This window comes from Scleropages formosus, chromosome 6 (genome assembly GCF_900964775.1).
Source record: "Scleropages formosus chromosome 6, fSclFor1.1, whole genome shotgun sequence".
NCBI lineage: Eukaryota > Metazoa > Chordata > Actinopteri > Osteoglossiformes > Osteoglossidae > Scleropages > Scleropages formosus.
In genome coordinates this window covers 10572639-10597149 of record NC_041811.1, presented here as the reverse complement: position 1 = coordinate 10597149, position 24511 = coordinate 10572639, and the positions used below count along the sequence as shown (strand labels likewise).

Genomic DNA, 24511 nt, shown 5'->3' with positions numbered 1-24511 from the left:
CCAGATAAATGGCAGTCGGTGTGAACACGGGGCGTGGAAAAGGGCAGACAATAGACAACATGCACAGAGAGAAAGGGAATGAGAAACAGGGAGGCCGGAGGAGTTTTGAGGGGAGTTCGGGCAATGAGCTGCCAGGAGGAGAGAATGTGCTGGCAGATGCCGAGAGCAATTTCCTGGCTATAAAGCAAGTGGAGGATAATTGGAGACAGGAGTAGAGGGGTGGGCCACCTACCTGGGCAAAGGGAGAATCCTAACCCCCTACTTCCATCCCCACCCCTCCAGTAGAGCCAAGTAGACGGGGGTGGGAGGGACACGAAGTGTAATTACAGAGTACAGAATCAGAAACCAGGGACATAACAGAGTATTGCTTTCAGCACCCTCTTCTCCCTGTCCATTATCATCTTGCCAACTAGATGCCGCATTGCCATGAACTGTGTGAGAGCATAAACGTGTATAAATGTAACTTATGTGGGGGGTACTAACATGTCCTAGAGCTTTCAAGAGGAAGGAAAACAGAACAGGATAGGCAAGAGCAAGACATGCATCAACAGTCCTCCCAAACATTGTTTCTCTGCAGGTATTGGAATTTTTGTTATGTCCTTAGCTTGATGTGGTTTTTTTCTTGCACGGCTCTTTACTTCCATATCACATAGATAGCATCCACCACCAGTTCTCTAGTATGGATCCCAGCAGTGATTAAAAGCTCCTTGCTGGTGTGCTTTGACCTAGTGGACTAATGCTAGCTATCTTAGAATATTAAACACATTATCAAGTGACCAAACAGCACTGGGTAGCCAGTCTGTCAGCCATGACAGTTACCTTCATATTGGAAGAGTTTGATTACATTGCCTGATGTGTTTCTATGGCAATGACATTCTCCAGTGGCATTCCATTTATAGAAATATTGAAGGTCTGTGATGCTAGCCAGAGAAATTGCCCTACACTCAGCACCAGAAAAAAATGTAGTACACATTGCAAAAAATGCATGCCCGTTTGAGACAAGAACATTAGTCAATTATCTACCGAAGCTTGCATGGCTATCCTCTTGTCCATCAACCAAAATGCAGGAGCTTCCTGCTGCTGAGAAGCCTTGAAAGGAGGACTGAAAGGTTTTGTGGATATGGCCAAACATCCATCATAAAATGAACGTGATTAAAGGTCACCCTTCTTAGAAAAGCCCCAGTCTTCTTGATAGGATAAAAATCCAAACCAATCAATCAATTTATGGCCTTCAGAAGCCCCTTTGAGACAGTGATTGAAATATAATTTTGTAAAGAAAGAAAGGGTTAAATCAATCATTCTGTCAATATATGTTAAACTCCTCTGTTTCCCAAGATTATTCCATAAACATAAAACAGGTCCTCACAAAGGTAGCTTGTGTCCAATCACCCTGGCCCCAGGATTATTCAACCACCCTATAAGTAAAAAAATGAAATAAAATAAAAATGAAAATAAAAGACCTCTCAGTATAAATGAATTAAGTCCTCACTTAAACAGCAGGTTCCGAAAGTACACAATATTACATAACTTAAAAAAATTTAAGAAATTTTCATAGCATGTGAACAGCATGTACAGTATGGAGGTGACAGAAGGTTAGGTAACTGGACTTGTTGCAGCCTCAAATCCCAACAAAGTAGCACTTAAAATCTGTTAATCTGAATACATATCCAGGAGATACAAAAAGAACTGTCTGTGTAGTGTGGGCCAAACAAAAAAAATACTGCATTACATGTCTTCTTCTGAAATAACAGCATCATAGCTGTTTGGCCCAATGCATTCAGTCAGTCAGAGTGCTCCTGCCTGTGAACCCCCCCCTCCCCCACCGGAAACCCCAGGAGAGACCAAAAGTGGCTGACCTTTTTGGTCTTCACTGTGGATTGGCAGCAGTCTCCTCCATCATAGTTGCAGAAGGCTCTGTTGTTGATGGCATCACAATAGTTGTCACCCATGAAAGGCTGCAGAAGATATAAGATATAGGACTGAAATACATATGAGTGGCATAATGCTGTTTGTTGCAGCACAAAAGCGACCTGTACTTATGCTTGTGGCTCATGAAGATCAGTAAAACACATCCAAACAGAATAACAGTGTAGAACCACTTCAGATACAATATTTACAGCCTATGTCTGGTGTATGTGAAAGTCAGTGATCAGTAAAAAGATGGCTAACATTGTATATGCTTAAGGGATGAATCAATCAACAGCTTGCACTGAATAAAAGTTTCTGGAGATATCTTTATTTTCAATCATTTTAAACTTTAGCTTTTGGTTTCAATTTTAATTTACCTTGAACTTAAAAAAAACATTTAATGAAAAGTCCTACAAATTTTTTTTTGATTTCTTATTGCTGTATCTAGGATTTTACATAACATAGCCCATAAACAAATTAAGGGAAGTGTATATTAAGTTTTTATTGACTGTGACTTCATGGTAAAATTGACTTTGAAATTACAGACAAAATGAGTCACCAACAGGCTTCCAATCCTTGTTGAATTTGTAAGTTGAGGTGCAAGAGTAGAAATAGTACACACTGTGTAATTCAGACATTCAGATCCAGACTGTGGTTTAATTTTAACTTAAGATACTAATTTTGTCAATATGGAAATTACTCTTTGACTGTTACTGTTATTAATTTCATGAAAAGGTACAACCAACAGACAAAATACATGGTCTGTAAAGTACAATAAACACCACCCAGTAGAGCCTTGTCAGATACATCAGTGTTCAAAAGTTTGGAGTTACCCCAAAATTTTCATGTTTTTGATAGAAATTAATACTTTTATTCAAAGAGATAACAAGAGAGTAATTGTTCTATACATCATACTTTACATTCATCAAAGAGTCCTCCAATGTGCAGGCCAGTCCATCAAATATAGTACTCTAGTTTCCCGTTTCTTCGCAAAATAGGTTTTGCATGTCTTAGAATTATGCTTTGGATCATTTTTCATTTGGCTGCTGCATGTTGAAATCCAAGCATCAGTCAAGCGCTAACCGCAAGGAACGGCAGGACACTGTGAAATAGTGGTAACCTTTCTGGTTCATTACTCTGCACACTCTGTGTAAATCTCACACCTTTCCAGCACCAAAGCAACCCCATACCATTACATTTCCTCTGCCATGCTTGACAGAAGGCATCAAGCCCTCTTCCAGCATCATTTCATTTGCTCTACATCTCTCATATGTTCTCCTCCTTGATCCAGATACTTCAAATTTAGACTCATCCATTTATAATACTCTTTTCCAACTATCTATCGTCTACAGTCTGTGTTCATTTGTCTATCTCAACCTTTTGTTTCTACAAACCCCATTTCCAGAAAAGTTGAGATATTTTCTAAAATGCAATAAAAACAAGAATTTGCGATTTGTTAATTCTCTTGAACCTTTATTTAAGTGACAAAAATATAAAGAAAAGATTTTCAATGTTTTCACTGACCAAGTTAATTGTATTTTGTATATATAAACAAATTCAGAATTTGATGCCTTCAACACATTCACAAAAAGTTGGGACAGAGGAATGTTTACCACTCTGTTACATCACCTTTCTTTTAAAATACACTTTTTAATCATTTGGGAACTGAGGATACTAATTGTTGCAGTTTTGCAAGTGGAATTTTTGCCCATTCTTGCTTGATACAAGACTTCAGTTGCTCAACAGTCCATGGTTGTCATTGTCTGATTCTCTTTCTTTGCGATGTGCCATACATTTCCAATAGGAGACAGATTTGCACTGCTGGCAGGCCAGTCAAGCACATGCACTCTGTGTCTACAAAGCTACCCTATTGTAGCACGTCCAGAATGAGGCCTGGTATTGTCTTGCTGAAATAACCATTGACTCCCCGGGAAAAGACGTTGCCTTGATGGCAGCATATGTCTCTCTAAAATCTCAATAAACGCCTCTGCGTAAATGGTACCTTTACACATATGCAAGTCATCCATGCCATGGACACTGATGGACCCCCATACCATCACAGATGCTGGCTTTTGCACCTTTCACTGCTAACAGTCTGGACGGTTCTTTTTGTCTTTGGCACGGAGAACTCAACATCCATTTTTTTCCCGAAAACAAGCTGAAACATGGACTCATCTGACCACAGCACATGTTTCCTCGACCTTTCAGTCCATCTGAGATAAGCTCAGGCCCAGAGATCTCGGCAACGTTTCTGCATAGAACTGATGTATGGCTTCCTTCTTGTATAATAGCATTTCAGGTTGCATTTCTGAATGCAGCAGCGGACTATGTTAAGTGACAATGGTTTGCTGAAGTGCTCCCGAGCCCATGTGGCTATATTTATCACAGTAGCATGACGGTTTCTTATGCAATGCCATCTAAGGGCTCGAAGGTCACGCACATTCATTAGTGGTTTCCGGCCTTGCCCTTTATACACTGAGATTTCTTCGGATTCCATGAATCTTTTCACAGTTACATGAATGTTATGTACTGCAGATGGTGAAAGACCTAAATTCTTTGCAATCCTGCATTGAGAAATGTTCTTTTTGAACTGATTGACAATTCTCTCAAAAAGTTTGGCACAAAGTGGTGGGCCTCGACCCATCCTTCTCTGCAAAGATTGTGTCTTTGGTGGATGCTGCTTTCAGACCCAATCATGATACCCTCACCAGTTATCAATTCACCTGCTTATTGCGGAATCTTCGAAAATGGTGTTACTTGAATATTCTATAAACTTTCACTCCTATTTTGCCTCTGTCCCACCTTTTTTTGAGTGTGTTGAAGGCATCAAATTCTAAATTTGCTTATATTTACAAAATACAATCAAGTTGGTCAGCCAAAACATTAAAAGTAATTTCTTTGTACTTTTGTTAGTTAAATAAAGGTTCGAGAGAATTTACAAATTGCAGATTTTTGATTTTATTGCATTTTAGAAAATATCCTAACTTTTCCAGAAATGGGGTTTGTACTTTTCAGTTTCAGGCATAGTTTTTTCTTTGAAACTCTCACTCTAAGGCCAGCATTCAGGAGTTTTTTTTTTTTTTCATTGCAGATGACGCTGGCATTTGGCATGTACTATTTAAGGAAGCAGCCAGCTGAGGACCTGTAAGGCGTCTGTTTAGCAAACTACAGACTCTGCCGTACTTATCCTCTTGTGCAGTTGTGCATCTGGGCCTTCTTTTCTATCCTGCTTAGATCTGCTTTGCTGTCTTTTCTCAAGACAATAATGGACACCTTTGTATGAAATCTTCAGTTTCTTAGCAATCTGACATATGGAATAATCTTCATTTCACAAAACAACAATGGAATGACGTGTTTCTCGAGAAAGCTTTTCCATTTTGGTAATTTTTGAACCCAGAAATGAACTTTAGGAATCCCAGGACTTTGTAAGGAAAGTACTTGCTTTCTTGAACAAAATCACAGGTTTCAGCTGCGGCAACACAATTACAAAGGTTTCTCTACCATTAGGACTATTACCATAGAGTTTACTATTAGGAAACTTGAGTAATGGTTGCTGACAATAGGGCTTAGCAGTCATATGTACATAATAAATTATTTATCTGTCAATTCAAGCAGTCATTTCAATAGCCATTTGTTACATTAATGACGTCTTGACTATAGTTTTTAATCAATTTAAAAATACCTTCATTAAAAAAAGTATCAGTTCTTTTAAATGCATGAACATTTCTGACTGATTCCAGACTTTTTAACGTAGCTTACATTTTGTGTTAGTTCATGCAATTTTCACTTGGAAAATTTTGGAAAAAAAGAACAAAGCAGAAAAACATTTCAAATAAAAAATATAAAGCATTTTTCTAGAAGTCTTCGTGTGTATATAATACAGTGCCAGTGTGCTTATCAGTGGATACCAATATATTTAAACCTGTATGTTCGAGGGCTTACACATGTACATGCTGTTACACGGAGTATTTTGAAACATCCCCCCACACACGAACATATATACAGTTCAGAGGTAAATTTATTATAGCCTGTGTTTTCTATGCCTCTGTTGCCCTGGAAAAACTGACTTGCTCAAGCTCGGAGGATTAGGGAGGCCCCGTATTTATTACAGAAACAGAAGACCTATTAAACTTAAATTTGGCTCCCGCAAACCCTTCTACAGGTTTCCAAGCAGGGATACGGCACGCTTTTCTCTGTCAGCAGACTTGAGCAGTGCTACAGGTGTTACCAGTTTAGTACAGCCCTGGACAGCACAGATCCACTAGGGCCCAGGAGCTGAATATATTTAAGGCTCTGACCCCAGTATAACACTGTACTATTTACTAAGGCAGGGTAAACGCAAAGCAGGAGCACTACATAAACACTAAGTCAAGAAGGTTTCATCCGCATGCCCCCTGGAAGACAAGAGGCCAAGGGATACACCCATGAGAGGAACCTCTGAAGGCCAGAGTACAAAAAAGAGGAAACAGTAATGCCCTTTGACCGATGGAGGTGTGTTTACTTCTTCCCCAGGTAATTACAGAGCTAATATTGTTTTTGCTTCATTCTCCCGGAAGGCACTACTGCACCGCATGAAAGACCTCACCTCACAGCCTTTGATGCAGTGAAGGTCCTCCGGGTGAGGATACCACCGTAGTCCCATGGTACATACAATGCTCTGTGTGCAAAAGAGAGGAAACCAAACAAATAGGGCTTAGCAAAACAGGAATAGAATTCACACATACATGCACAGACACGCACACACGCACTTGTGTTTTTGTTAAAGTAAGATGCATGAGGTAGCCCATATTGGGGGTTTGTGGGGGTGTTTCCAGATGTAGCTGGGAAACCACTTCTCCTGTTGCCACCTGCTGCTCACTTCATAAAGGTAAACAAGGTCACATGAACAGAGGTCAGCTGAGAAGGTGGGCTATGATGAAAGGCACGTTCAGCAAAAAATTTAGATTGCCAGCTTGCCAATGTCTTCCTCTGCCAATGGGTCCCTTTGCAGATTCAAAAAGGTACGAAAACAAAATAAATTAGATTCAAAAGTAACTTTAGAGGACTCAGTTTTATTCAAAAACATTTTCTGGAGAACTTGAAATAGATAAATAATGTTTTTAAACTCCTGGAACAAAAAGGCTTTGTCTTGAACATACCAGTCATGAGCATAATCTGGGCTTGAATTATGTAGGTAAGAATGAATTCCATGTCACACTCCTGTCGGGATTTCATGAAACAGTTATTCAGTGCAAGTAAATATTGAAATAGTGCCGCTATGTCTGCCATTGTTGTAATTTCTTAATGAAAATACTTGGTTTCACTTTTTCCTGTGTATTTTCATAGTGTGCTTGTACATTTATACGCTACATTTTGTAATGGCATTGTAATCACTACATTTTTAGAGATTCACAGGAATAGATATAAATGAGAATATAACATTCTTTTTCTTTACTTTTACATTTCTCCATTTAGCATTTCTCTGAAGTGAAGTACAACTCACAGTAAAAAAGTGCTTTTCACAACAGGCATTTATACACACACAATTGCTGATTTCACTGTTTTTAAGGGCACTTACTACACAGGTAGCTGCCTATAGAACTGACAGAAAATACAAAGGAGATTGTAATAGACGGCGCTGTGAAAATTTATGGGCGTTTTAGGAAATCCAGAAAGAAGTGGATCTGAAATTGTACTTTTTAATACATGGCATGTGTACATGCGTAAGCCACTTCTGAAGGAAAAAGGGGAGCTCTTGGGGGACTTTACTTTATTATTATTTTTTTTTAATTTCTGTGTGGACAATGTTTCATTAAAGTATTAATTTTGCATTGCCATTTTTTTCCACAAAATATAAGAGCAAAACCAGAATAATTAAGTTGATTCAATCCGTGCACTGAAATTTGTCTCTGAGCTTCCTGCAAGTATGCTGAACTGCCTGACCCAAGGTGCACTTATTTGAACAAGGGATCTTGTTTTAAGGTAATGAAAATGGTAATGGCCGTGGGGAATGGACAACCTCAGCTGAAAAAAATATGAAAGGATTCTATAGTATGTAGTCTGTCCTCTTAATGTTATGACTCAATATGTTGTCTGATCTCTTTATATTCAGTACATGTGATTCAACAGGTAGTCTCTCCTTTTTCCATACATGTGATTCAATAAGTAGTCTATCCTCTCTATATTCAGTGTATGTGATTCAATAAGTAGTCTATCCTTTCTATATTCAGTGTATGTGATTCAATAAGTAGTCTATCCTCTTTATATTTAGTGTATGTGATTCAATAAGCAGTCTATCCTGTTTATATTTAGTTTACGTGATTCAAAAGGTAGTCTATCTCTATTTATATTTGCTGCATGTGGTTCAATAGGTAGTCTATTCTCTTTATGTTGATCACCTACTACTTATCACTGAAATTGTTTTGGAAATGTGAACCACAACCAGAAGGCACTTTTGAAATACATGTTGAAAAGAACTAACATAAAGCGGAAGGATACTGTGCAGTTGTTTCTCTGACAAGCAGAGGGGTACAAACACAGCCACCACAGAAAAACCTGCCATCTTGGAAAAAGGAGCCCTGTAGAAGTGGCGAAGGGCTGGCTGACCTCTAGGATACTTTCGCAGCTCAGGTGTCTCTAGCATACACGCCGTTATATCTGCTGCGAGGTAAGGTATTTCACATTACAGCTGCATCAGCAAATCGATGTGGAAAATAAATAAATAAATAAAAAATAAAGCAAGGGTTAGGCCAGATCTCCCATGAAAATTAAGGAGCGTCTGAGGAGAACTTCATGTAATTGGAGCAGCAAGCGAAGTCGCAGAAAGTCACGCTAATCGGTTCGGCTGCCCCCTCAAAACCCAATGCAATCGATCAGTTCCTAATATGTTTGTTGACTTGTGAACTACATCTCTTCGGCCATATATAAGGCAGACAAGACACACTATGGAAAAGGTGTTAGTAGCCATTAGTCCCTGTTCTCCAACCATGTTGTGATACTGTTTATTGTCTGTAAATACTGGAAGCATCTAGAACCAAAGCAAATGCCTTGTGTGTGTCAGAACACTTGACCAATAAAACTTATTCTGATTCTGATACAAAAGTCAGCATGGTCTGTTCATAAAAGGGCGAGAATGTAACAGTGTGTTGCAAGCTCCTCGGTGGCGGTCATGCTTGTGGCACTGACTGCAAGCCTACCTTCTGTGGCCACAGTATCATAGGTGGGTACCTATATTGCCCTTGAAGGCCCTTGTGCCAGTCTATGAGGCAGTGATGTTGGCATCACTGGGGTAACTATGGCCTTGCTGGTGACAGTGTTAACATTAGCGTGCACAGTGGCGGCAGGGAGTCTCTTCAGCAGCATTTGTCTGTAAAACTTTTCTTACAAGGGATAGCTGTCCTTGTCAAAGTGTGGAACAGGTGCTTTCGACTTCACGTGCATCAATTAACATGGTGGACAAAGTGCAGGCTGCTGAACGAACAGAAACTCTTATTGATTTCACCCAAGGCAACCCTGTGGGACATTTTAACCTCATTGATTTGGTCTCTATTTTTCCTCGCTTTCCCCTTTCCAGTCTCTGGACTCCAGTTACCGTTGAAAAGAAACCATGGATCAGATTGCTAATTTACGTATTTATTTATTTATATTCAAGCAGGGATTGCTGACTCTGTGAGGTCTGAAATGTACCCTCTGGCTCCCTGTGTTCTACGTAAACAAGTGGTCTATAGTCTGCTATTCCAAAAAAAATGTAGTTAGTGCAGCAATAAAAAAATGTTTTTGACAGGTCTACCTAAATCAATAGGCATTAGTAGTGCCTGCAAGAGGGTTATTTCCAGAATTACAGTAATTACAGTGAAAGCGTTGTTTATTAACTTTTATGACTTGGCCCTTTCGACATTGTGGTTCAGATGACTTCAAAGATTACAGTAATTTTCTTTCTTGTTTTTGTAAAGTGGGATAATTATGACGGCAGAGCCATATCAGGCTGTGCTTGTAATAAAGTGTAATTGATTGTGACATGGATAGTTATGCATCGTACCTTTTATCTACTCCTCTCCACACCCTTCAAACACCTTTAAATGGCTTCCTGAGCAGTACAAAATCATTTGAAATTAGGGTACTTCTCGTTTATACAGGTAGGGAAATGGAGCTTGTAAAGCAGTGTCTTTCCTGCTGACCTAAGGTTATAGATATTAGACACAGATCATATACCTGACCTCCTTTGCCAAAATATATGGCATAACTGCACTGACTTGGGTCCCAGGTCAGTTGGCAAAACAGAAAAATCATGAGGATGGTAAACAAACTCTATCAAAAGGATGAAACTCTCATTCATGAGCTGTATAGCAAAATTGGTATCATTTGACCATTTATGTGGCATACACATTTCATGTTTCATAGAAAGTGATCATGGCTCACGAAATGTGATGGAAAACTAACCTTCACTTTGGGTGGGTTCATCCAGTACTGTTTCATGGCAATGTCGGCGGTTACGTTGCTATGAAGGAGAACCACATTGCTGTTCATGTCTTTGCATGTCAACTCACACTCTTCACCTAGGGGGAAAAGACAAATAAACAGGATGTCATTAGACATTATACATAGTCAGTTCATCATCAGTTTAGTTCGTAGGCTTCACAACCAATGCCACATAGATACAAACCTATTCCGTGGCCTTTCTTACAGTTCAGCCGGACGTTAGGGTTTAGGTTCTGAGGAAGGGAGCACTGTCCCTTAATATGAGGGCAGAGCTTGAAGGACCCGGTCCAATTCCCATCTTTCTTGCATCTAATCACATTGTTGTTTGGGTTCTGAAACAAAATGGAAAAAGAGAAAACTATAGTACATTAAACACTATCACGCACTGTATAGCTATGGACCTCTATACATTTTTAATTGTTTTAGTGGCAATAAGTCAGACAACTGTTCATTATTTGTAATACTTAGCATTTTTAGTTAAAAAAAATATCAAGAAATACATTTGTTTATGGTGTTAATGAAATCTCAAAAATCAGCAGAAGTAGAATGCAGAGGCCCCTTGACAAAGACTGGGGGGGGCCAGCCCCCCATAAGAGCATTGATGGATGATCTCACAGTAACTACAACATTTGTGCCTGGCAGCAGATGAATCCTTCAAGGTCTAGAGAAACTCATTATGTGGGCAAGGGTAAGCTTTAAACCAGCAAAATCAAGGTTTTTTTATGCTGAAGAAGGGAAAAGTGGTAGATAAGTTCCATTTTCCAAGCAACCATCCCATCCATCACAGAACAACCAGTCAAGAGTCTTGGAAAGTTTTTTGACTGTAGCTGCACAGACACTACTGCCACCCAGAGAACCACTGGAGACCTTGAGGCCTGACTTACCAAGGTAGACAACTCAGGTTTGTCTGGTAATTTAAAGACCTGGATTTATCAACACACCATCTTGCCTAGACTCTTGTAGCCTCTGTTAATATATACAGTCTCCATAACAACAGTTGAGTCTCTGGAAAGGATGATCAGCAGCTACCTCCACAGGTGGCTTGACTTGCCTCACAGTCTCAGTAGTGTGGCCCTGTACAGGAGGAGTAACATCCTGCAATTCCCATTTCGAGGTCTTCAGGAAGAGTTCATAATGGCATGCACAGGAGAAGCACTCCAGTACAGAGAATCTATGGACCCCTATATTGCTGTAGCTGGCATTGAGGTACAAACAGGCTGGAGATGGAAGGTAGCGAATGAGCTGGAGGTAGTGGAGTCACACCTGAAATGGAAGGTATTGGTGGGCATGGTGAAAACAGGTTTAGGCCTCTTGCAAAAGACCCAGGTGGGCAAGGCCTGTGGCAAATAAGGGTAACATATGATTCAAGAAGAAGTACAGACTAGCATGGAGGAAGTAAGAGCCACAAGGATGGTGGGGCTCAAGCAGTAAGGAGAATGGACAAAATGGGAGAGTGCATTGCAGCAAAAAGTCACCTGTCAAACATCTGGCAGGCTGACTTCCATCGAGCCAGTTTCCTGGTCCAAACTATATAAGACACCTTAATAAGTCCAGATAACCTCCATGTCTGAGGGAAGACTGAATCGCCCTCCTGCCCTTTTTGCACCAGGAGAGCATCCCTGGAAAACCTTCTGAGCAGCTGCCCAAAAGCTCTTGGAGAAGGTCACTGCTGTTGGCGTCACGACCAAGAGCTAAATGCAGTTGTGGACCATGTTGCCATAGTCATCAATGCCACCAAGCATTACCACCCTGCAAGGAATACTATCTCCTTTGGCAAGGTCAGCCAAAAGGCCCACCCACAGCCTACAGTGAAGACAGGCCTTCTAATCACAGCTTCCAACTGACAGCTGAGAGTGAATTTGGGCAAGCAGATGAGGTTCCCAGAAAACATTATATTTAAAACTCTCCGCCAGGACATGACCATCTTTTCAGAGGCTACCAAGCAAACGGTCATGTTGGAGCTCACAGTGGCCTGAGAAGAGTGCCTTGAGGAAGCCAACAAGTGGAAACATGCAACGTACCAGGAGTTTGTGGAACAATGTCAGAGGCAGGACTGGTAAACACACTGTGTGCCTTTTGAGGTAGGCTGTCTGTGATTTGCAAAGTGCTCATTATGCAAAGCCTTAATATTGCTGGGCATCACGGGGAAGGTGAAGAGAAAGGCGATCACATCAACTACTGAAGCTGCAGAAAGAGCCACTAGGTGACTCTGGATTAAGAGGCAGATCTGTGGTCAGTTTCTGCTGGGATGCAAATCGGTGCTTCATCAATCCCGGCTGGGTCATCTGGGCGAGGTGGTCTGATGTTGAAAGACCTGAAACACCCAATGACCCCAGGTCACATTACTGATGATGCGTCCCAGTGCATCCGCAGGATATAGCTCACAACTGAAAACATTTTAATTAATAAAGTACTTGCCTTTTACAGCAATCCATTCAGTTATGGTATGACTCATGTTTTATTTTCCCAATGAATTCTCATGCTCTCTCTCTGAAGCACTGCTGTATTCAAGGTATTTGTTATGTCCCATCAAAAAAATTTCTGGACAAGGTACCAACAGCAGTCCAGCATTATCCATGACCAATAAAGCCATACTGGTACAACAATCCAACATTCGTGTTTCTGAAAATTTGCAACAGACTGGGCTGGAATAGGACAAGCCAATAATCTCTATTGGTTTATTCTCCATTGTTCATTCTGGCAGTGTAATAAAGAGGAAATCCCAGTTAATCAGAGTGAGAAGCTATGTCAGTAAGAGCAGAACAAACCCAGGTTTTGAAGGCTGTGGTTCATTCTCGGTCAGCTTAGCCCTTGTTTTTAGCGGCAAGCAACACCCAAAGTCAACGATGACCTTTTGATTCCTGAATTGTATTTCATATGATTCCAATAACACTTCACATAGCCTTTGGTTATAAGTCACAGAGCCTCTCTGGTAATAGCAAAAGGAAAATCAATCCATAACAATGGATATCAGGTGTCAGAACAGATATGGATTTGTGAGAAATGTACATAATCAATGAATTCCCAACATTTGTATGCCTGGGGTCTTCATTAGCATACATCATGTGAGCTGACTTTAACTTTCTTTCAACCTCAGCAGCATTAAAAATAGGCTGCTCTTCAACGTCATTTATCATGTCAGTAAGAGTAGCAAAAAAATACCGACCATTGATAAACATTTAGGACTGTTGATGAGGATGCAGTGATGCATATCATATTACCAACTAACCAGTGTCACAGCAAGCTGGAGCCTACCTAGCAACACAGGGTGCAAGGCCGAGGGCAGAGGGGACACTCCCAGGACGGGACACCAGTTCATCACAAGGCACCCCAAGCAGAGCTCAAACCCCAGACCCATCACACAGTGGGCACCGGCCAAACCCGGCGAGCTACCACGCCCCCCTTTGCATATCATATTAATGGGTCACAAAAGAAAACATCAGTCAAGGAGCTTGTGCACTAAGGGGGAAAAAACACCTTTCTGTTATCCAAAGAATGAGGAAGGAACACATATAAAGAAGAAAAAGGAAAACATGGGAGGGGAAAAAAATAAAGCACTAAAAGTGTGTGTCTTAAAATACAGACACAATGGTCATGACCAGGGTACTTTTGGTGGAGAGAACAGGAAAACAGAAGGGTGAACACTAGGGACAGACCTGATGGCATGGAGCAGCTGGCCTCACCGTGTCGTTGCTGCCGCTGCCATTACCGCCACTGCTATGACTACCACTGCCATTGGCGCCGCAGTCAATCCAGCAGTTACTGTCAAACTGAAAGTTGTTGGTGCACTGGTAAGCCCCATAGAAGATAGGTGGTGGAGGAGGACAGGTGACTGGCTCACATGAGCCCTCCAGCCAGCTGCCATCCTCTGTGCACTGTACCTTGAAGGACCGCCTGTAGACAAAGTGAAAGTAGTCATTTGGTTAGGGTGTGGAGGGGAGGCTCTATCAGTGCTACTATTGAGGATATAAGCCAATAATCCAATCTTAAGAGAACAGAGTTCATTCAAGTGGTTCCAACTGTCCTTGGATCTGTGAAATACCCTTCTTTGCATCTGACGGCATATATTCAAGGAGTGGTACACATTTACTGATAGTGGTACTTTTTGGATCACACAGCAATTCCAGAAAGTCAACAAATTAGTCAAATTTCGATTACTAAATCACCTTTTTATAGACTTGTTAACAAGCATTACAAAAACAACAGAAATCAATTTGCCAAAATATCATGGCTATATAATATAAAGAAGAAGGTAGCATTATATAAAGGAGTACAGATGTGTAATGTTTATTCTGTACAAAAAAATAGGCCAGGTCTTGTGAAAATGGCAAACTACCCTACTGTGAATGAGGCTTAATCATTTATAAACGCAGCATTGTTGGTCCAAGGAGTGTAAGCAAGTGTCACAGCTGTGTTACTCCCAAAGCATCATGGCAAACTTTGTGTATATAACTGCCACGGTGAAGTGATTATGAGTTTGGGCAATCATTTAACTGCAAAACCACAATGTTCATTTTTGAGGCAACAAGTGTTTGTGCTTAGCGAACTGATTGTAGATTCCACTAGAAATGGCATGTTTTTGTCTACGTAAACTTTTATCAGCTAAGGAAAACACATCCGCAAAAGATCACTTGTTTTACAGAAAGATGATTTGCAATTTACAACTCAGAATAAACAGGAGGGAGGCAGAGTTTAAGCAACGAGAAAAGGCTGGACTAGGGTGGGCAGGGGCAAGGTTCGAGGTGGGACAGGAAGTGAAAATCAAGCTCTAATTACACAGTTGAAAGTCTTGGTTACGCTTGTTATAAGCGAATCTAGCAAAAGCATATAATGTAATAGTTAGGAGCCTAGAGTTTCTGTGCTACCAAATGCTGTTAAATCTGAAGATTGCTGTTATTCATTTAGCTGGCACCTTTGCCCGCCTTGCAGTTCAGTAATGTACAGTTACAGCGACTTGCACATTTCCACATCTGAGTAATTTTTACTGCATCAGTAGAGACTAAGCATCTTCATCAAGAATACTATAGAAAGAATGGGATTCACATTAGGCAGCTTCCAATAGCATGGTAACAACCAGCTACTCCTACAGGGTGGACTCTTAATTCGGTAGAATTGGATTACCAGCCCTAAAACATAGACACAATGAAAGATTATGCACTACACTGATTTCACTGAATAAACTGATGTGCATCACATTTTAATTACTTTCTTAGAAAAGGGGATTTATATTTTTATTTGATGTTTTTCTCCAAAGTATAAAGCTTTTTCCTCATTTATACAGCACAGTAATTTTTAGTGGAAGAATTAAAGGAGCAATCAAGAGCTCTACAGCAGAAGGTGGGATTTGAACCAACAGCCTTTGGATCTGAAGCAGCAGCTCTAACTACTACACCTGCTGCCCCCCATGCCATCTCTTGGCTTTGTAAGTCAATTCATTTCACAAACTAATACACACACGCACACATTTTCTGAACTGCTTGTCCCATACGGGGTCACGGAGCCTACCCGACAACACAGGGCATAAGGCCAGAAAGGGAAGGGACACACCCAGGACGGGACGCCAGTCTGTCGCAAGGCACCCCAAGCGGGACTCGAACCCCAGACCCACTGGAGACCAGGACCCGGTCCAACCCACTGCACCACCGCGCCCCCCTTCAAACTAATACAATAATAATGCAATACAAACTAATAATAACTCATATATGACAACAAAACCCAGATGTAAGTTCAAACTGACCGATATCTGACATAATATATTAAAAAGGCCGGACCCAAAAAGTAGCTATGCTGCGGCATCGGTGCAAGACTCCAGTTTGGCACCCTTTCTAAAAACAGTGTAAAAGCTTAAAGGCAAACAGCTTGCAGATCATATGCTCCTCGCACCTCCTGGGCTTGCCGGTGACGTGGTAGCCCGGCTCACACTTGTACTTGCAGAGAGAGCCGACCTTGAGGTCACTGGCAGCACAGCGCTTGGTCTGCAGTGTGGCGTGGGGCATGGGTGGAGGCGCAGGGCAGCGGAGCTGGCACAGCGCCTCGGGGAATGACCACAGGCCATCCTCTAGGCACGTGAGCGTGTTGTTGGAGCCTGCCAGTGGGGTGTTGAGTGGGACATGTTATTCAGAGAGCTCATACAACAGTATTTATCTTTTTTCAGCTTTACTGTTTATGTTTGACTTCAGCATTATTTATCCTTCATTTTCCCCGACAGTTTCTCACCAACAAGCTGTGCGGGATCCCTGCACTCGAACGTGCACTGCTTGCCATACGTTGTGCCCTCAGGGAAGCTGAAAATGGCTGGGTGCACATGATACTTGTCCGGCAGGCCGCAGTCCACAGGCTCACAGGACGCCTGCTTGTTCCACTTGCCGTCCGCACAGGTTATTGTCACAGTGGAGTCCGACTGTACAGGTAAAAGACACAAAACAAATTGCCCAGTTTCATCTCTCCTGCAGGCATTAGGGGTGTCACAGAGGTTAAGTATCAAGGTGTTGCATGTTCTAGTTCTCTATGTTCATCATTTAAATACCTAATTTATCTAAATGGATAACAGTGGAAGAGTGTTATATGACACTATTATTATCATCATCATCATTATCATCATCATAAACAGCACATGAAAATTTTCAAAGCCTCTTCTTATATTCTGATACTATTCAGTAACACCCCCTGCCTCGTAAAAGGTGGACCAGGTGAACAAGAAGTAAGTTTATGGAATGTGATGCTCAGATAATGTATTCTATCCTCTTAGGAAAAATACTGAGCAAAGAGCAGGGCACATAATACAAAATGCAATCCAGACATGGCTGCAAACTGCTTATCCCCCCCTCCGCCCCCCATTTCAGGAAACGGCCTTTTATTGAAAACAGCTTTTTTTGTGAACTGCAGTTGTGACTGAAAATGCCAGCTGAAAATGACTTTGCAGGAGATGACTGTCTTTGATTAAACAAGTGTTTACTTTCTTCAGCTCTCTTTCCACACTGAAAGAAACTGCTGTGAGATAAAGATACAGAAAAACACCATTTTATCATCACCAACTCTCTGTCCAAGTAACAGTTATGACTGCATGGTTGACATGATTGCTTTATTGGTATGTAACAGCCTAGCAAACAGTATTTAGAGGCTTATGCATTGCTATGTTACTGAAACACTCTGGCTTAAGTATTTGGCTCAAGAATACTTTGCAATAATGAAGCCCAAAATCTTTTGATCATACACTAAATACTATTTCACAACTCTTGAACTAACATGATCTTTAATTAGATTGAACAAACAGCATAAAAATGACTACTAAGAACATCCAACTCAAAACAAAGTCAAGACAACAACATGAGTATCAGCGCTCACGTTTTATGTTAACTAACCCATGACCAAACAGGTATACCCACAGTAAACACCTGCAGCCACAGCCACCTGCAACACCATGATCATGGTGAACTGTTGGTGATAGTAGTGTGATATGTGTAACTCTGGATGGATTTTATCATCATTTAAAGTGTAGTAAACATCAGGAAGCTGTATCTGGGCCATTCAAAGATTTTCCATTTCATATCAATTTTTTTCAGCTGCCCTTTGACAAAACGTATATATGAAAACGATGGTTGCTATAACTTACAGGAGTTAAAGTGGGTGGAAGCCATCCAGAAGTGAAGAGAAATACAGAGGAGAAAAAGAGTGTTTATTATGACAGGACCAAATTTATTGTGTTTCCTCTTTGGCAGACAGAAGTGTGATTCTCGCCTTTCAGCAATACCATATGTCAACTGTCGCAAGTGTATTACATGACATGGGGTTATCCTGTCCAGGGGACTGAACTCTGTCCAGGAAAACAGGGCTGAGAGGAGGAAGAGGAGGAGGAGCAGCTGGGCTGCAGGTGTGGACATTAGGTCAGACAACAGTATCTGCATTACACTGACTTAAACTGCTCCTCAAGTGTTGTACCCTACTTTGGACATGCCTCACTCCATCCACATGTGCCACGTATGAACTGGCCCACTAAAAGGAGGGAAAACAACTGAACGATTTCTCAGCAATATATGTTTTTAGTCACTGCCCCAGGCTATCAATAGCTGAACAATGGTTGACCAAGAGCATGGCTTGTCTGTACAGTAGCATGTCAGTACAATGTGTCCTGCAGCTAGAAGTGTGTTGTTTCAGTTTTATTAGGTTGCCCTGAAAAGCAAGCTCCATTCCTGAGTGTGCAAGTTTGAACATTTGGGAGGGTGTATTATTCTGTAAAACTTAATCAAACTCGCTTTGGGATTCTCTAACTGCCACACAAGCAGTTTTGCTGGGACGGCAGTCAAATTTCTGGAATTCAAGTTATGGCTTCCGCAAAAAACTGAATCAGAATACAGTACTGAACTTGAGCTTTCCTTCACACTTACAACACACCTCCCTTTTTCACCGGAAACTTAAATGTCCCTCACCGAAACAAAACCACATTGAGTGAATTTTGATCCTCTGGGAGGGTGACAGCAGCCCAATGGCATTATCATATGTAACATATTTATTGTTCACAACAGGCTCAAAGGACCTTGAGGTAGATCGTGAAATGATTGCCAAGGAGCACGTCTGTAGTTATGCTGCATGAATGAATCCATACCCATCTAGACCTGCATTTTTATGCAAGTATGATGACAAAGATTTCAAATAATGGTTAAACATAGCAAGCAATATGAACATTTCTGGCTGCAAAGCCCTCCTATAACCTGCTGAAGAATTCACAAAACCCTCAATATGATGATTTAAGTGCCCGAGATAAGGGTGTGCGGTGGCCTTTCGTTTACACAACTACTGGTATCAGGACTATGTGGACAAGCAAAGGCAAACATTCATGAGAGAAAGAAAAAGATTGTCTCTGAAGATACGACCAGCTGAACCACTTCATAGTTGATGGGCTAAGAGTGTAACCTTATAATGAATCAAGATAGGATTGTGTGTTGCACCGTATTTTACTTCTTCGTTTTCTGCTGTTGTAGTTCGAGAACCCTGAATTACCAGAAATAAATCCATGATGTATCTACAGATAGACTAAGCAAAACAGACTTTTCTGCAGTAATATCCTTTCCTATCGCTAACTTGCAACCACAAAATCTGACTGTGATGGGAAAAAAAAGGTTGTTCACAGATGAAGACCAATACTGCTATGCAAAATCTATTTGGTTAATCACTATCGTATTGACGATTTGCACAGTTGTGTGCAAGAACAGGAAAGAGACATAAACCACAAACAATTCCTTCAGCCCAAACTGTTTCAGGCTACACTGTAATAGTTCTTTTATGAATGAATCACCTTTCATCAAAACCACGTGGTCCTTCTGCAAGGTTTCCAGGGCCTTAGACATTGCGCTAAGAGACCAGTATAATGTGGCATTCTTCTCAAGGCTTTAGGCCAACCAACTGAAGAGTGTGAAACACTCAGATGGGAAGTAATGAGCTCCCTGTCATCTGCTGTCAACAAGAGTTGGGGTAATGTCATACCTGGGTCTTGATGATATCATCATCCCTGTGGATCTGAAGCACGTACCCACGACGGCAGATGATAGTGCAACGAGCCCCATTGAGGTACCCATGGCTGTTGCAGGTCACCTCTGCATTGCGCACCAATGGCTCTGGGCACTCAATGGCCTCACAGGAGTAATGGACACAGCTGGATGACAGAGGAAGACATGCACTTAGCCATGTCATATGGTTAACAATGACTGACAGGAATTCATTCACATCAGTGGGGAATGACTACCCTTAAAAACGCAGGCCATGCAAGTATTCTCTAAGTGAATCCAAATCTTAAAATATTGTCAGCTGTGGTGTAGTATTATAATTATTTTACTATTATTATTATAATTATTATTTTTAGACCAACATGACTGCCTTATCATCAGTCTACGTTATTTTATTTTTGTGTGTAAAATAAAAATGGCTGCTTCGGAAACAATACTATAATGTAAGCATAATGCACAATGAGATTAGAGTCAGCACCACAAGTTCCCCTGTAAATCAAATTAATTAGACGCAGCGCTGGTCTTCCAGGAAGGGCCTGATTGATCGGTATCATCCAGTCATACAGCAATGGTGAAGGATGCAGATGTAAATGCGCTTTCAAATACCACCTGATCAGAGACAGAATACGACCCGGGTGCGTTAGAACACACTGATGGGCCGGATACAGCGATGGGCTCTAACAAGCCTGAGTTCTTTGCAAGCTGAGAGTAAGGAGTAAAAACTAAACATGTACAGAGACATGAAAAAATAACACATCTGAATGCATGTGAAACAGATGTTAAGTGAAGAAGAGCTATAGGCTGAAGGTCCTATGAAACCAGCCCTTCAGAGCAAAAAGAGAAGAATTATCATTGAGAATCAAAAAAGAATTTATCAGAGAACTTACTTCAATTAAAAAAAGTTTGCCAGAACAACCCAAGATGAGATAATCTGTGTGATCTTAAAATAATATTAATAAAGTCACACAATCATGAGCATGGCCCACACTGCCAGTTCAACTGTTTTCTGTATAAACTTTAATTTCAGCACATAATATCTGAAAATGACTGAAATGTCCATCCAAGTAAAGTATATCTCTTCTCAAGGGCTTTGGTTGATTATGTATTAAATGACACCTTCGCTCAATAATGTAATATAAGCAGACCCAAAACTCTCTAATTTTCCTTTCTAATGTATTGCTTATTTTCACTTAAGCCGATTCTATAATGCTTTATATTTTTAGTAACTTATATTTCCTTGTCATTAAAGTATGTGACTTTTTTCTCTCTTCAAAGAAATGGCGATTTCTTCCAAAATGTAGAGTCAATGGAGCAATAAAAAAAGATTGGCACATGATAATAGTCCAGTATGTTTTGACAGAAGAAGCTGTTCCACTGTCTTGCGAAAAGGCACTCTGAGTGCAATGATGCCAAACATCAGTAAGAGGACAAGTACAGTAATTAAGATCTTGCAGTGATACGCCGCCAGTGACGTCCGCTTCACGGTCTGGCTAAATTTTGTTTTAGCCACTTTAAAGCAGATGAATGCAAAAAATGGGGGAGGGTGGGCACGGCTCTTTGAAAGCAAGCATACATGCCCGTAAAGCACTGCAGACTGCTGCCATACGACAAGGATTTCCCAAAAGGGTTGGGCTCACTCAGGGCATCACACAAAGCAGAGGCCTCTGATACACAGACATTCTCATAGTCTGGATATGGACTGGCATCCAGGGCTGGATTGACTGACTGACTTCACCTTCCATGATGAGCGGGTTCGAGATGCCTTTCTACCCAAACACAATCTGCACCTGCGTCGGAACCTGCGTCGCAATCTGCAGAGTCTGCGTCGCCATTAGCTGGAAACCCCTCCCACCACCACCGTCGCCGCCACTCCCTCTCGACAGAGCTCACTTTTGTTTGCTTCATACGATTTGTTTTCGAACACAGCTCGGTGAAATATGTAAGCGTAAAAACAAAACAAAGAGAGCAGTAAAAACATCTTTGGATGTATTGCGCCACACAATCTAAATAGGATTAAGTTGCACTCCAGGGTGAGAGAGAGAGCTATTTCCCAAATGTTTGAAAGACCACAAACCATGCGAAACTAAATGGTATTAGACAGGAAATCATTTTTTGTCTTAGGTAAACCTCAGATCCAAATATCTACATTTTTTTGTTACAAAAACAAACTTAAACATTCTCTTTTCTTACATTAGCCTTTGTCTCGCTTCTAAATTTCCTGTTCTCTATATTTGTGTTTCGTTAATACTTTACACATCCACCTAATAGCAAAATAAAATTCGGCTGCCTATGGCTGACAGGAAACACACTGAATAACTTACAGTACAATAATGCATATAGTATTTTGTATAGTAGTTATGACAGTAATCCAGAAATGAGATTATTAAAGAAATATGAATATTCCAAAATGTGTACTACAAGTATAACATGTTAGTCATTGTGAAACATCAGCATTCCACTGGAAGAGGTCCTGGCACTCGTGAGCCGTCTTGGGTTAGTCCAGTGGTCATTCAGATGTTTGGCTACACCGGTCAGGCCACCCCTAACCCTCCCACACTCCAAGAGCAGCGTCGGCCAACTATGCCTGCAATCCGTGGCACTTCAGTCACGATTTCTATTTTAATTGCTTTTCTTCTGATAAGCGCTGTTGCCATTTCCCGGCCGCACTGCATGGGGTAATAATTCATGGCGCTGTGGCGAGGACACAAACAAAAGCTGTTTGTTTTCCTTCTTTCCTCTGTTCCCATCCTGTCTTCATACAGCTCGCTGAGTAATGCCTGGGGCGCTCTGACCCTTCGAGCTCTTTGACTGAGGGGGAGGGAGAACAAGGCCTGCAAAAGGATCTACAGCGTACATTTGGCCCATATTAGACATCAAATAATTGTTGGCACTCTATGGCCCATTAGTCCTTCAGTTTCACCCCCCAGTAGCAAACAATAAACACCACTAACTTCCTCAGTACCTCCGCTACTGCAGCTCTTAACCATCCAACAAAGTAGGTCAGAAAGCCTTCCGTTGTCACAACCCTGTAAATGTGTACACTTGTCAGTGTGTGGTCTGTGTTTCAGCTGGGGGGGGTGGTCACTGACCTCTGACCCATGGGGTTGTAAATCTCATTGCTCTGGCAACTGCTGATGGTGATGGGGTCGAAGTACTGGAAGGAGCGCAAGCCCACACCAGAGATGGCTACCAGGTGGGAGCTGAAGGACACAATGATGGCCCGTGTGCGGTAGAAGGCCACACTTAGGTCATGGACCACAGGGACCACCAGAGGGTTGTTTCTGCAGGTCAGCCGCCACTCACCTGAAGGGAACATGGCCAGGAGAATGAGGTATACGCTCAAGCATGAGCAGATAAATACACACTCATAAGCATCCACACACAGATGCACATACAAACACAAATACAGCTATCCAAACTCGGTGACAACACACAAACATTCTCACACAAATATTAAAAAACACACACCCACATACGCAATCATACATAAAAAAGAACTGACTAAGAAATCTGCTCATTCTTTGTTGACGTAGACTTTGATGACTTAATGGGTATAAAAATAACAAGTAAAGGAAAGCGATATAAGAAGACCTAAGCTGTGCGTCTGGTCATTGATGTCGATGAGCTGAACAGTGACGTTGCGCTGTGTCTGGTCGATGTAGCTGGTTCCATCAGCAGCCAGGTGTATAATGACCGCTGTGGCCACCATAGGGTGAGAAAAGTGTGCCTGGAGTGCAGAGGAAAGGATTAGCAGCAAATAACCACACCAGAAAATGTTACAGAACCCAAATCAGGAACATTATTTATATGCTTATTTGTGTATATTTACCAAAGCAATGAAGGTAAATTCCTTGCTCATTGTGAAATAGTGGTGTGTCCTAAGGGATTTGAACCTTTAGCATTTAAATCAAGAGATCCACTGTCCCATCCTGTACTCCTACTCATTATATATTGTCATGATGACATCACACCTTCATAATGCCCTCTAGGATATTTTCCAAAAATACAGGGAAGCATGGTGGCTCAGTGTGTAGCACTGCTGCCTCAGAGCCCCTTGGCTATGGGTTTCAGTGTGGCTCAAGCTGCTGTCTAAATGAATGAATGATTGGAGGCAGTTACTGTAGAGGGTCTAGCATTGCCCCTTTGGACAAAGGTGTCAGCTAAATACTAGTTAATATTAATATTTCAACTGCTATGATGTTATGATATGTTGCTCAGAACACCACACAGCCAGCTCCTCCACTCACCTTGAGCCAGTACTGGGGCTGCCAGCTGGGTTGTGGAGATTCACGACAGGGGAACCAGGCATATTGAGATACTCCATCTGACAGGTCAAACACTTTGGACTGGCAGGTCTGAGGACAAATCACATGCACATATAAACAAGAGAACACATTTTTGGGGGGGGGGGGGAATTTGGACTTCTCTCTTTCCACTGGCTTTTTCAGCTGCCTAAATTCTCAGTGCAATCCACAGGATGGTCAAAGGATCAGCAGGCCAGTATTGTACCTACAAGACCTACTCATTTCCCAAACCACAGCAGAAGTGCTACACTTCTCCACCTATTTGGTGATTCCTTCATGAAGGACCCAAATCCCTCCCAGCATTCAAGAAGGGCTTTTTTGAGACACACTTCCCTTCTAAAC

General features: G+C 41.4%; 1 protein-coding gene across 1 annotated transcript in view; it reads right to left on the bottom strand.

Moving 5' to 3' along the window:
• The window catches only part of LOC108927179 (pappalysin-1-like), an 83158-nt gene that overhangs the window by 4405 nt on the left and 54242 nt on the right, over positions 1–24511 (bottom strand). The window contains exons 11-21 of the mRNA XM_018740292.2: positions 24113–24220; positions 23457–23592; positions 22955–23168; positions 19846–20014; positions 16582–16765; positions 16249–16450; positions 14022–14259; positions 10550–10697; positions 10327–10442; positions 6494–6565; positions 1857–1955 (exon numbers count right to left, since the gene is read on the bottom strand). Coding sequence (XP_018595808.2) covers positions 1857–1955; positions 6494–6565; positions 10327–10442; positions 10550–10697; positions 14022–14259; positions 16249–16450; positions 16582–16765; positions 19846–20014; positions 22955–23168; positions 23457–23592; positions 24113–24220 — 1686 coding nt within the window. The remainder of the gene's footprint in view (positions 1–1856; positions 1956–6493; positions 6566–10326; positions 10443–10549; positions 10698–14021; positions 14260–16248; positions 16451–16581; positions 16766–19845; positions 20015–22954; positions 23169–23456; positions 23593–24112; positions 24221–24511) is intronic.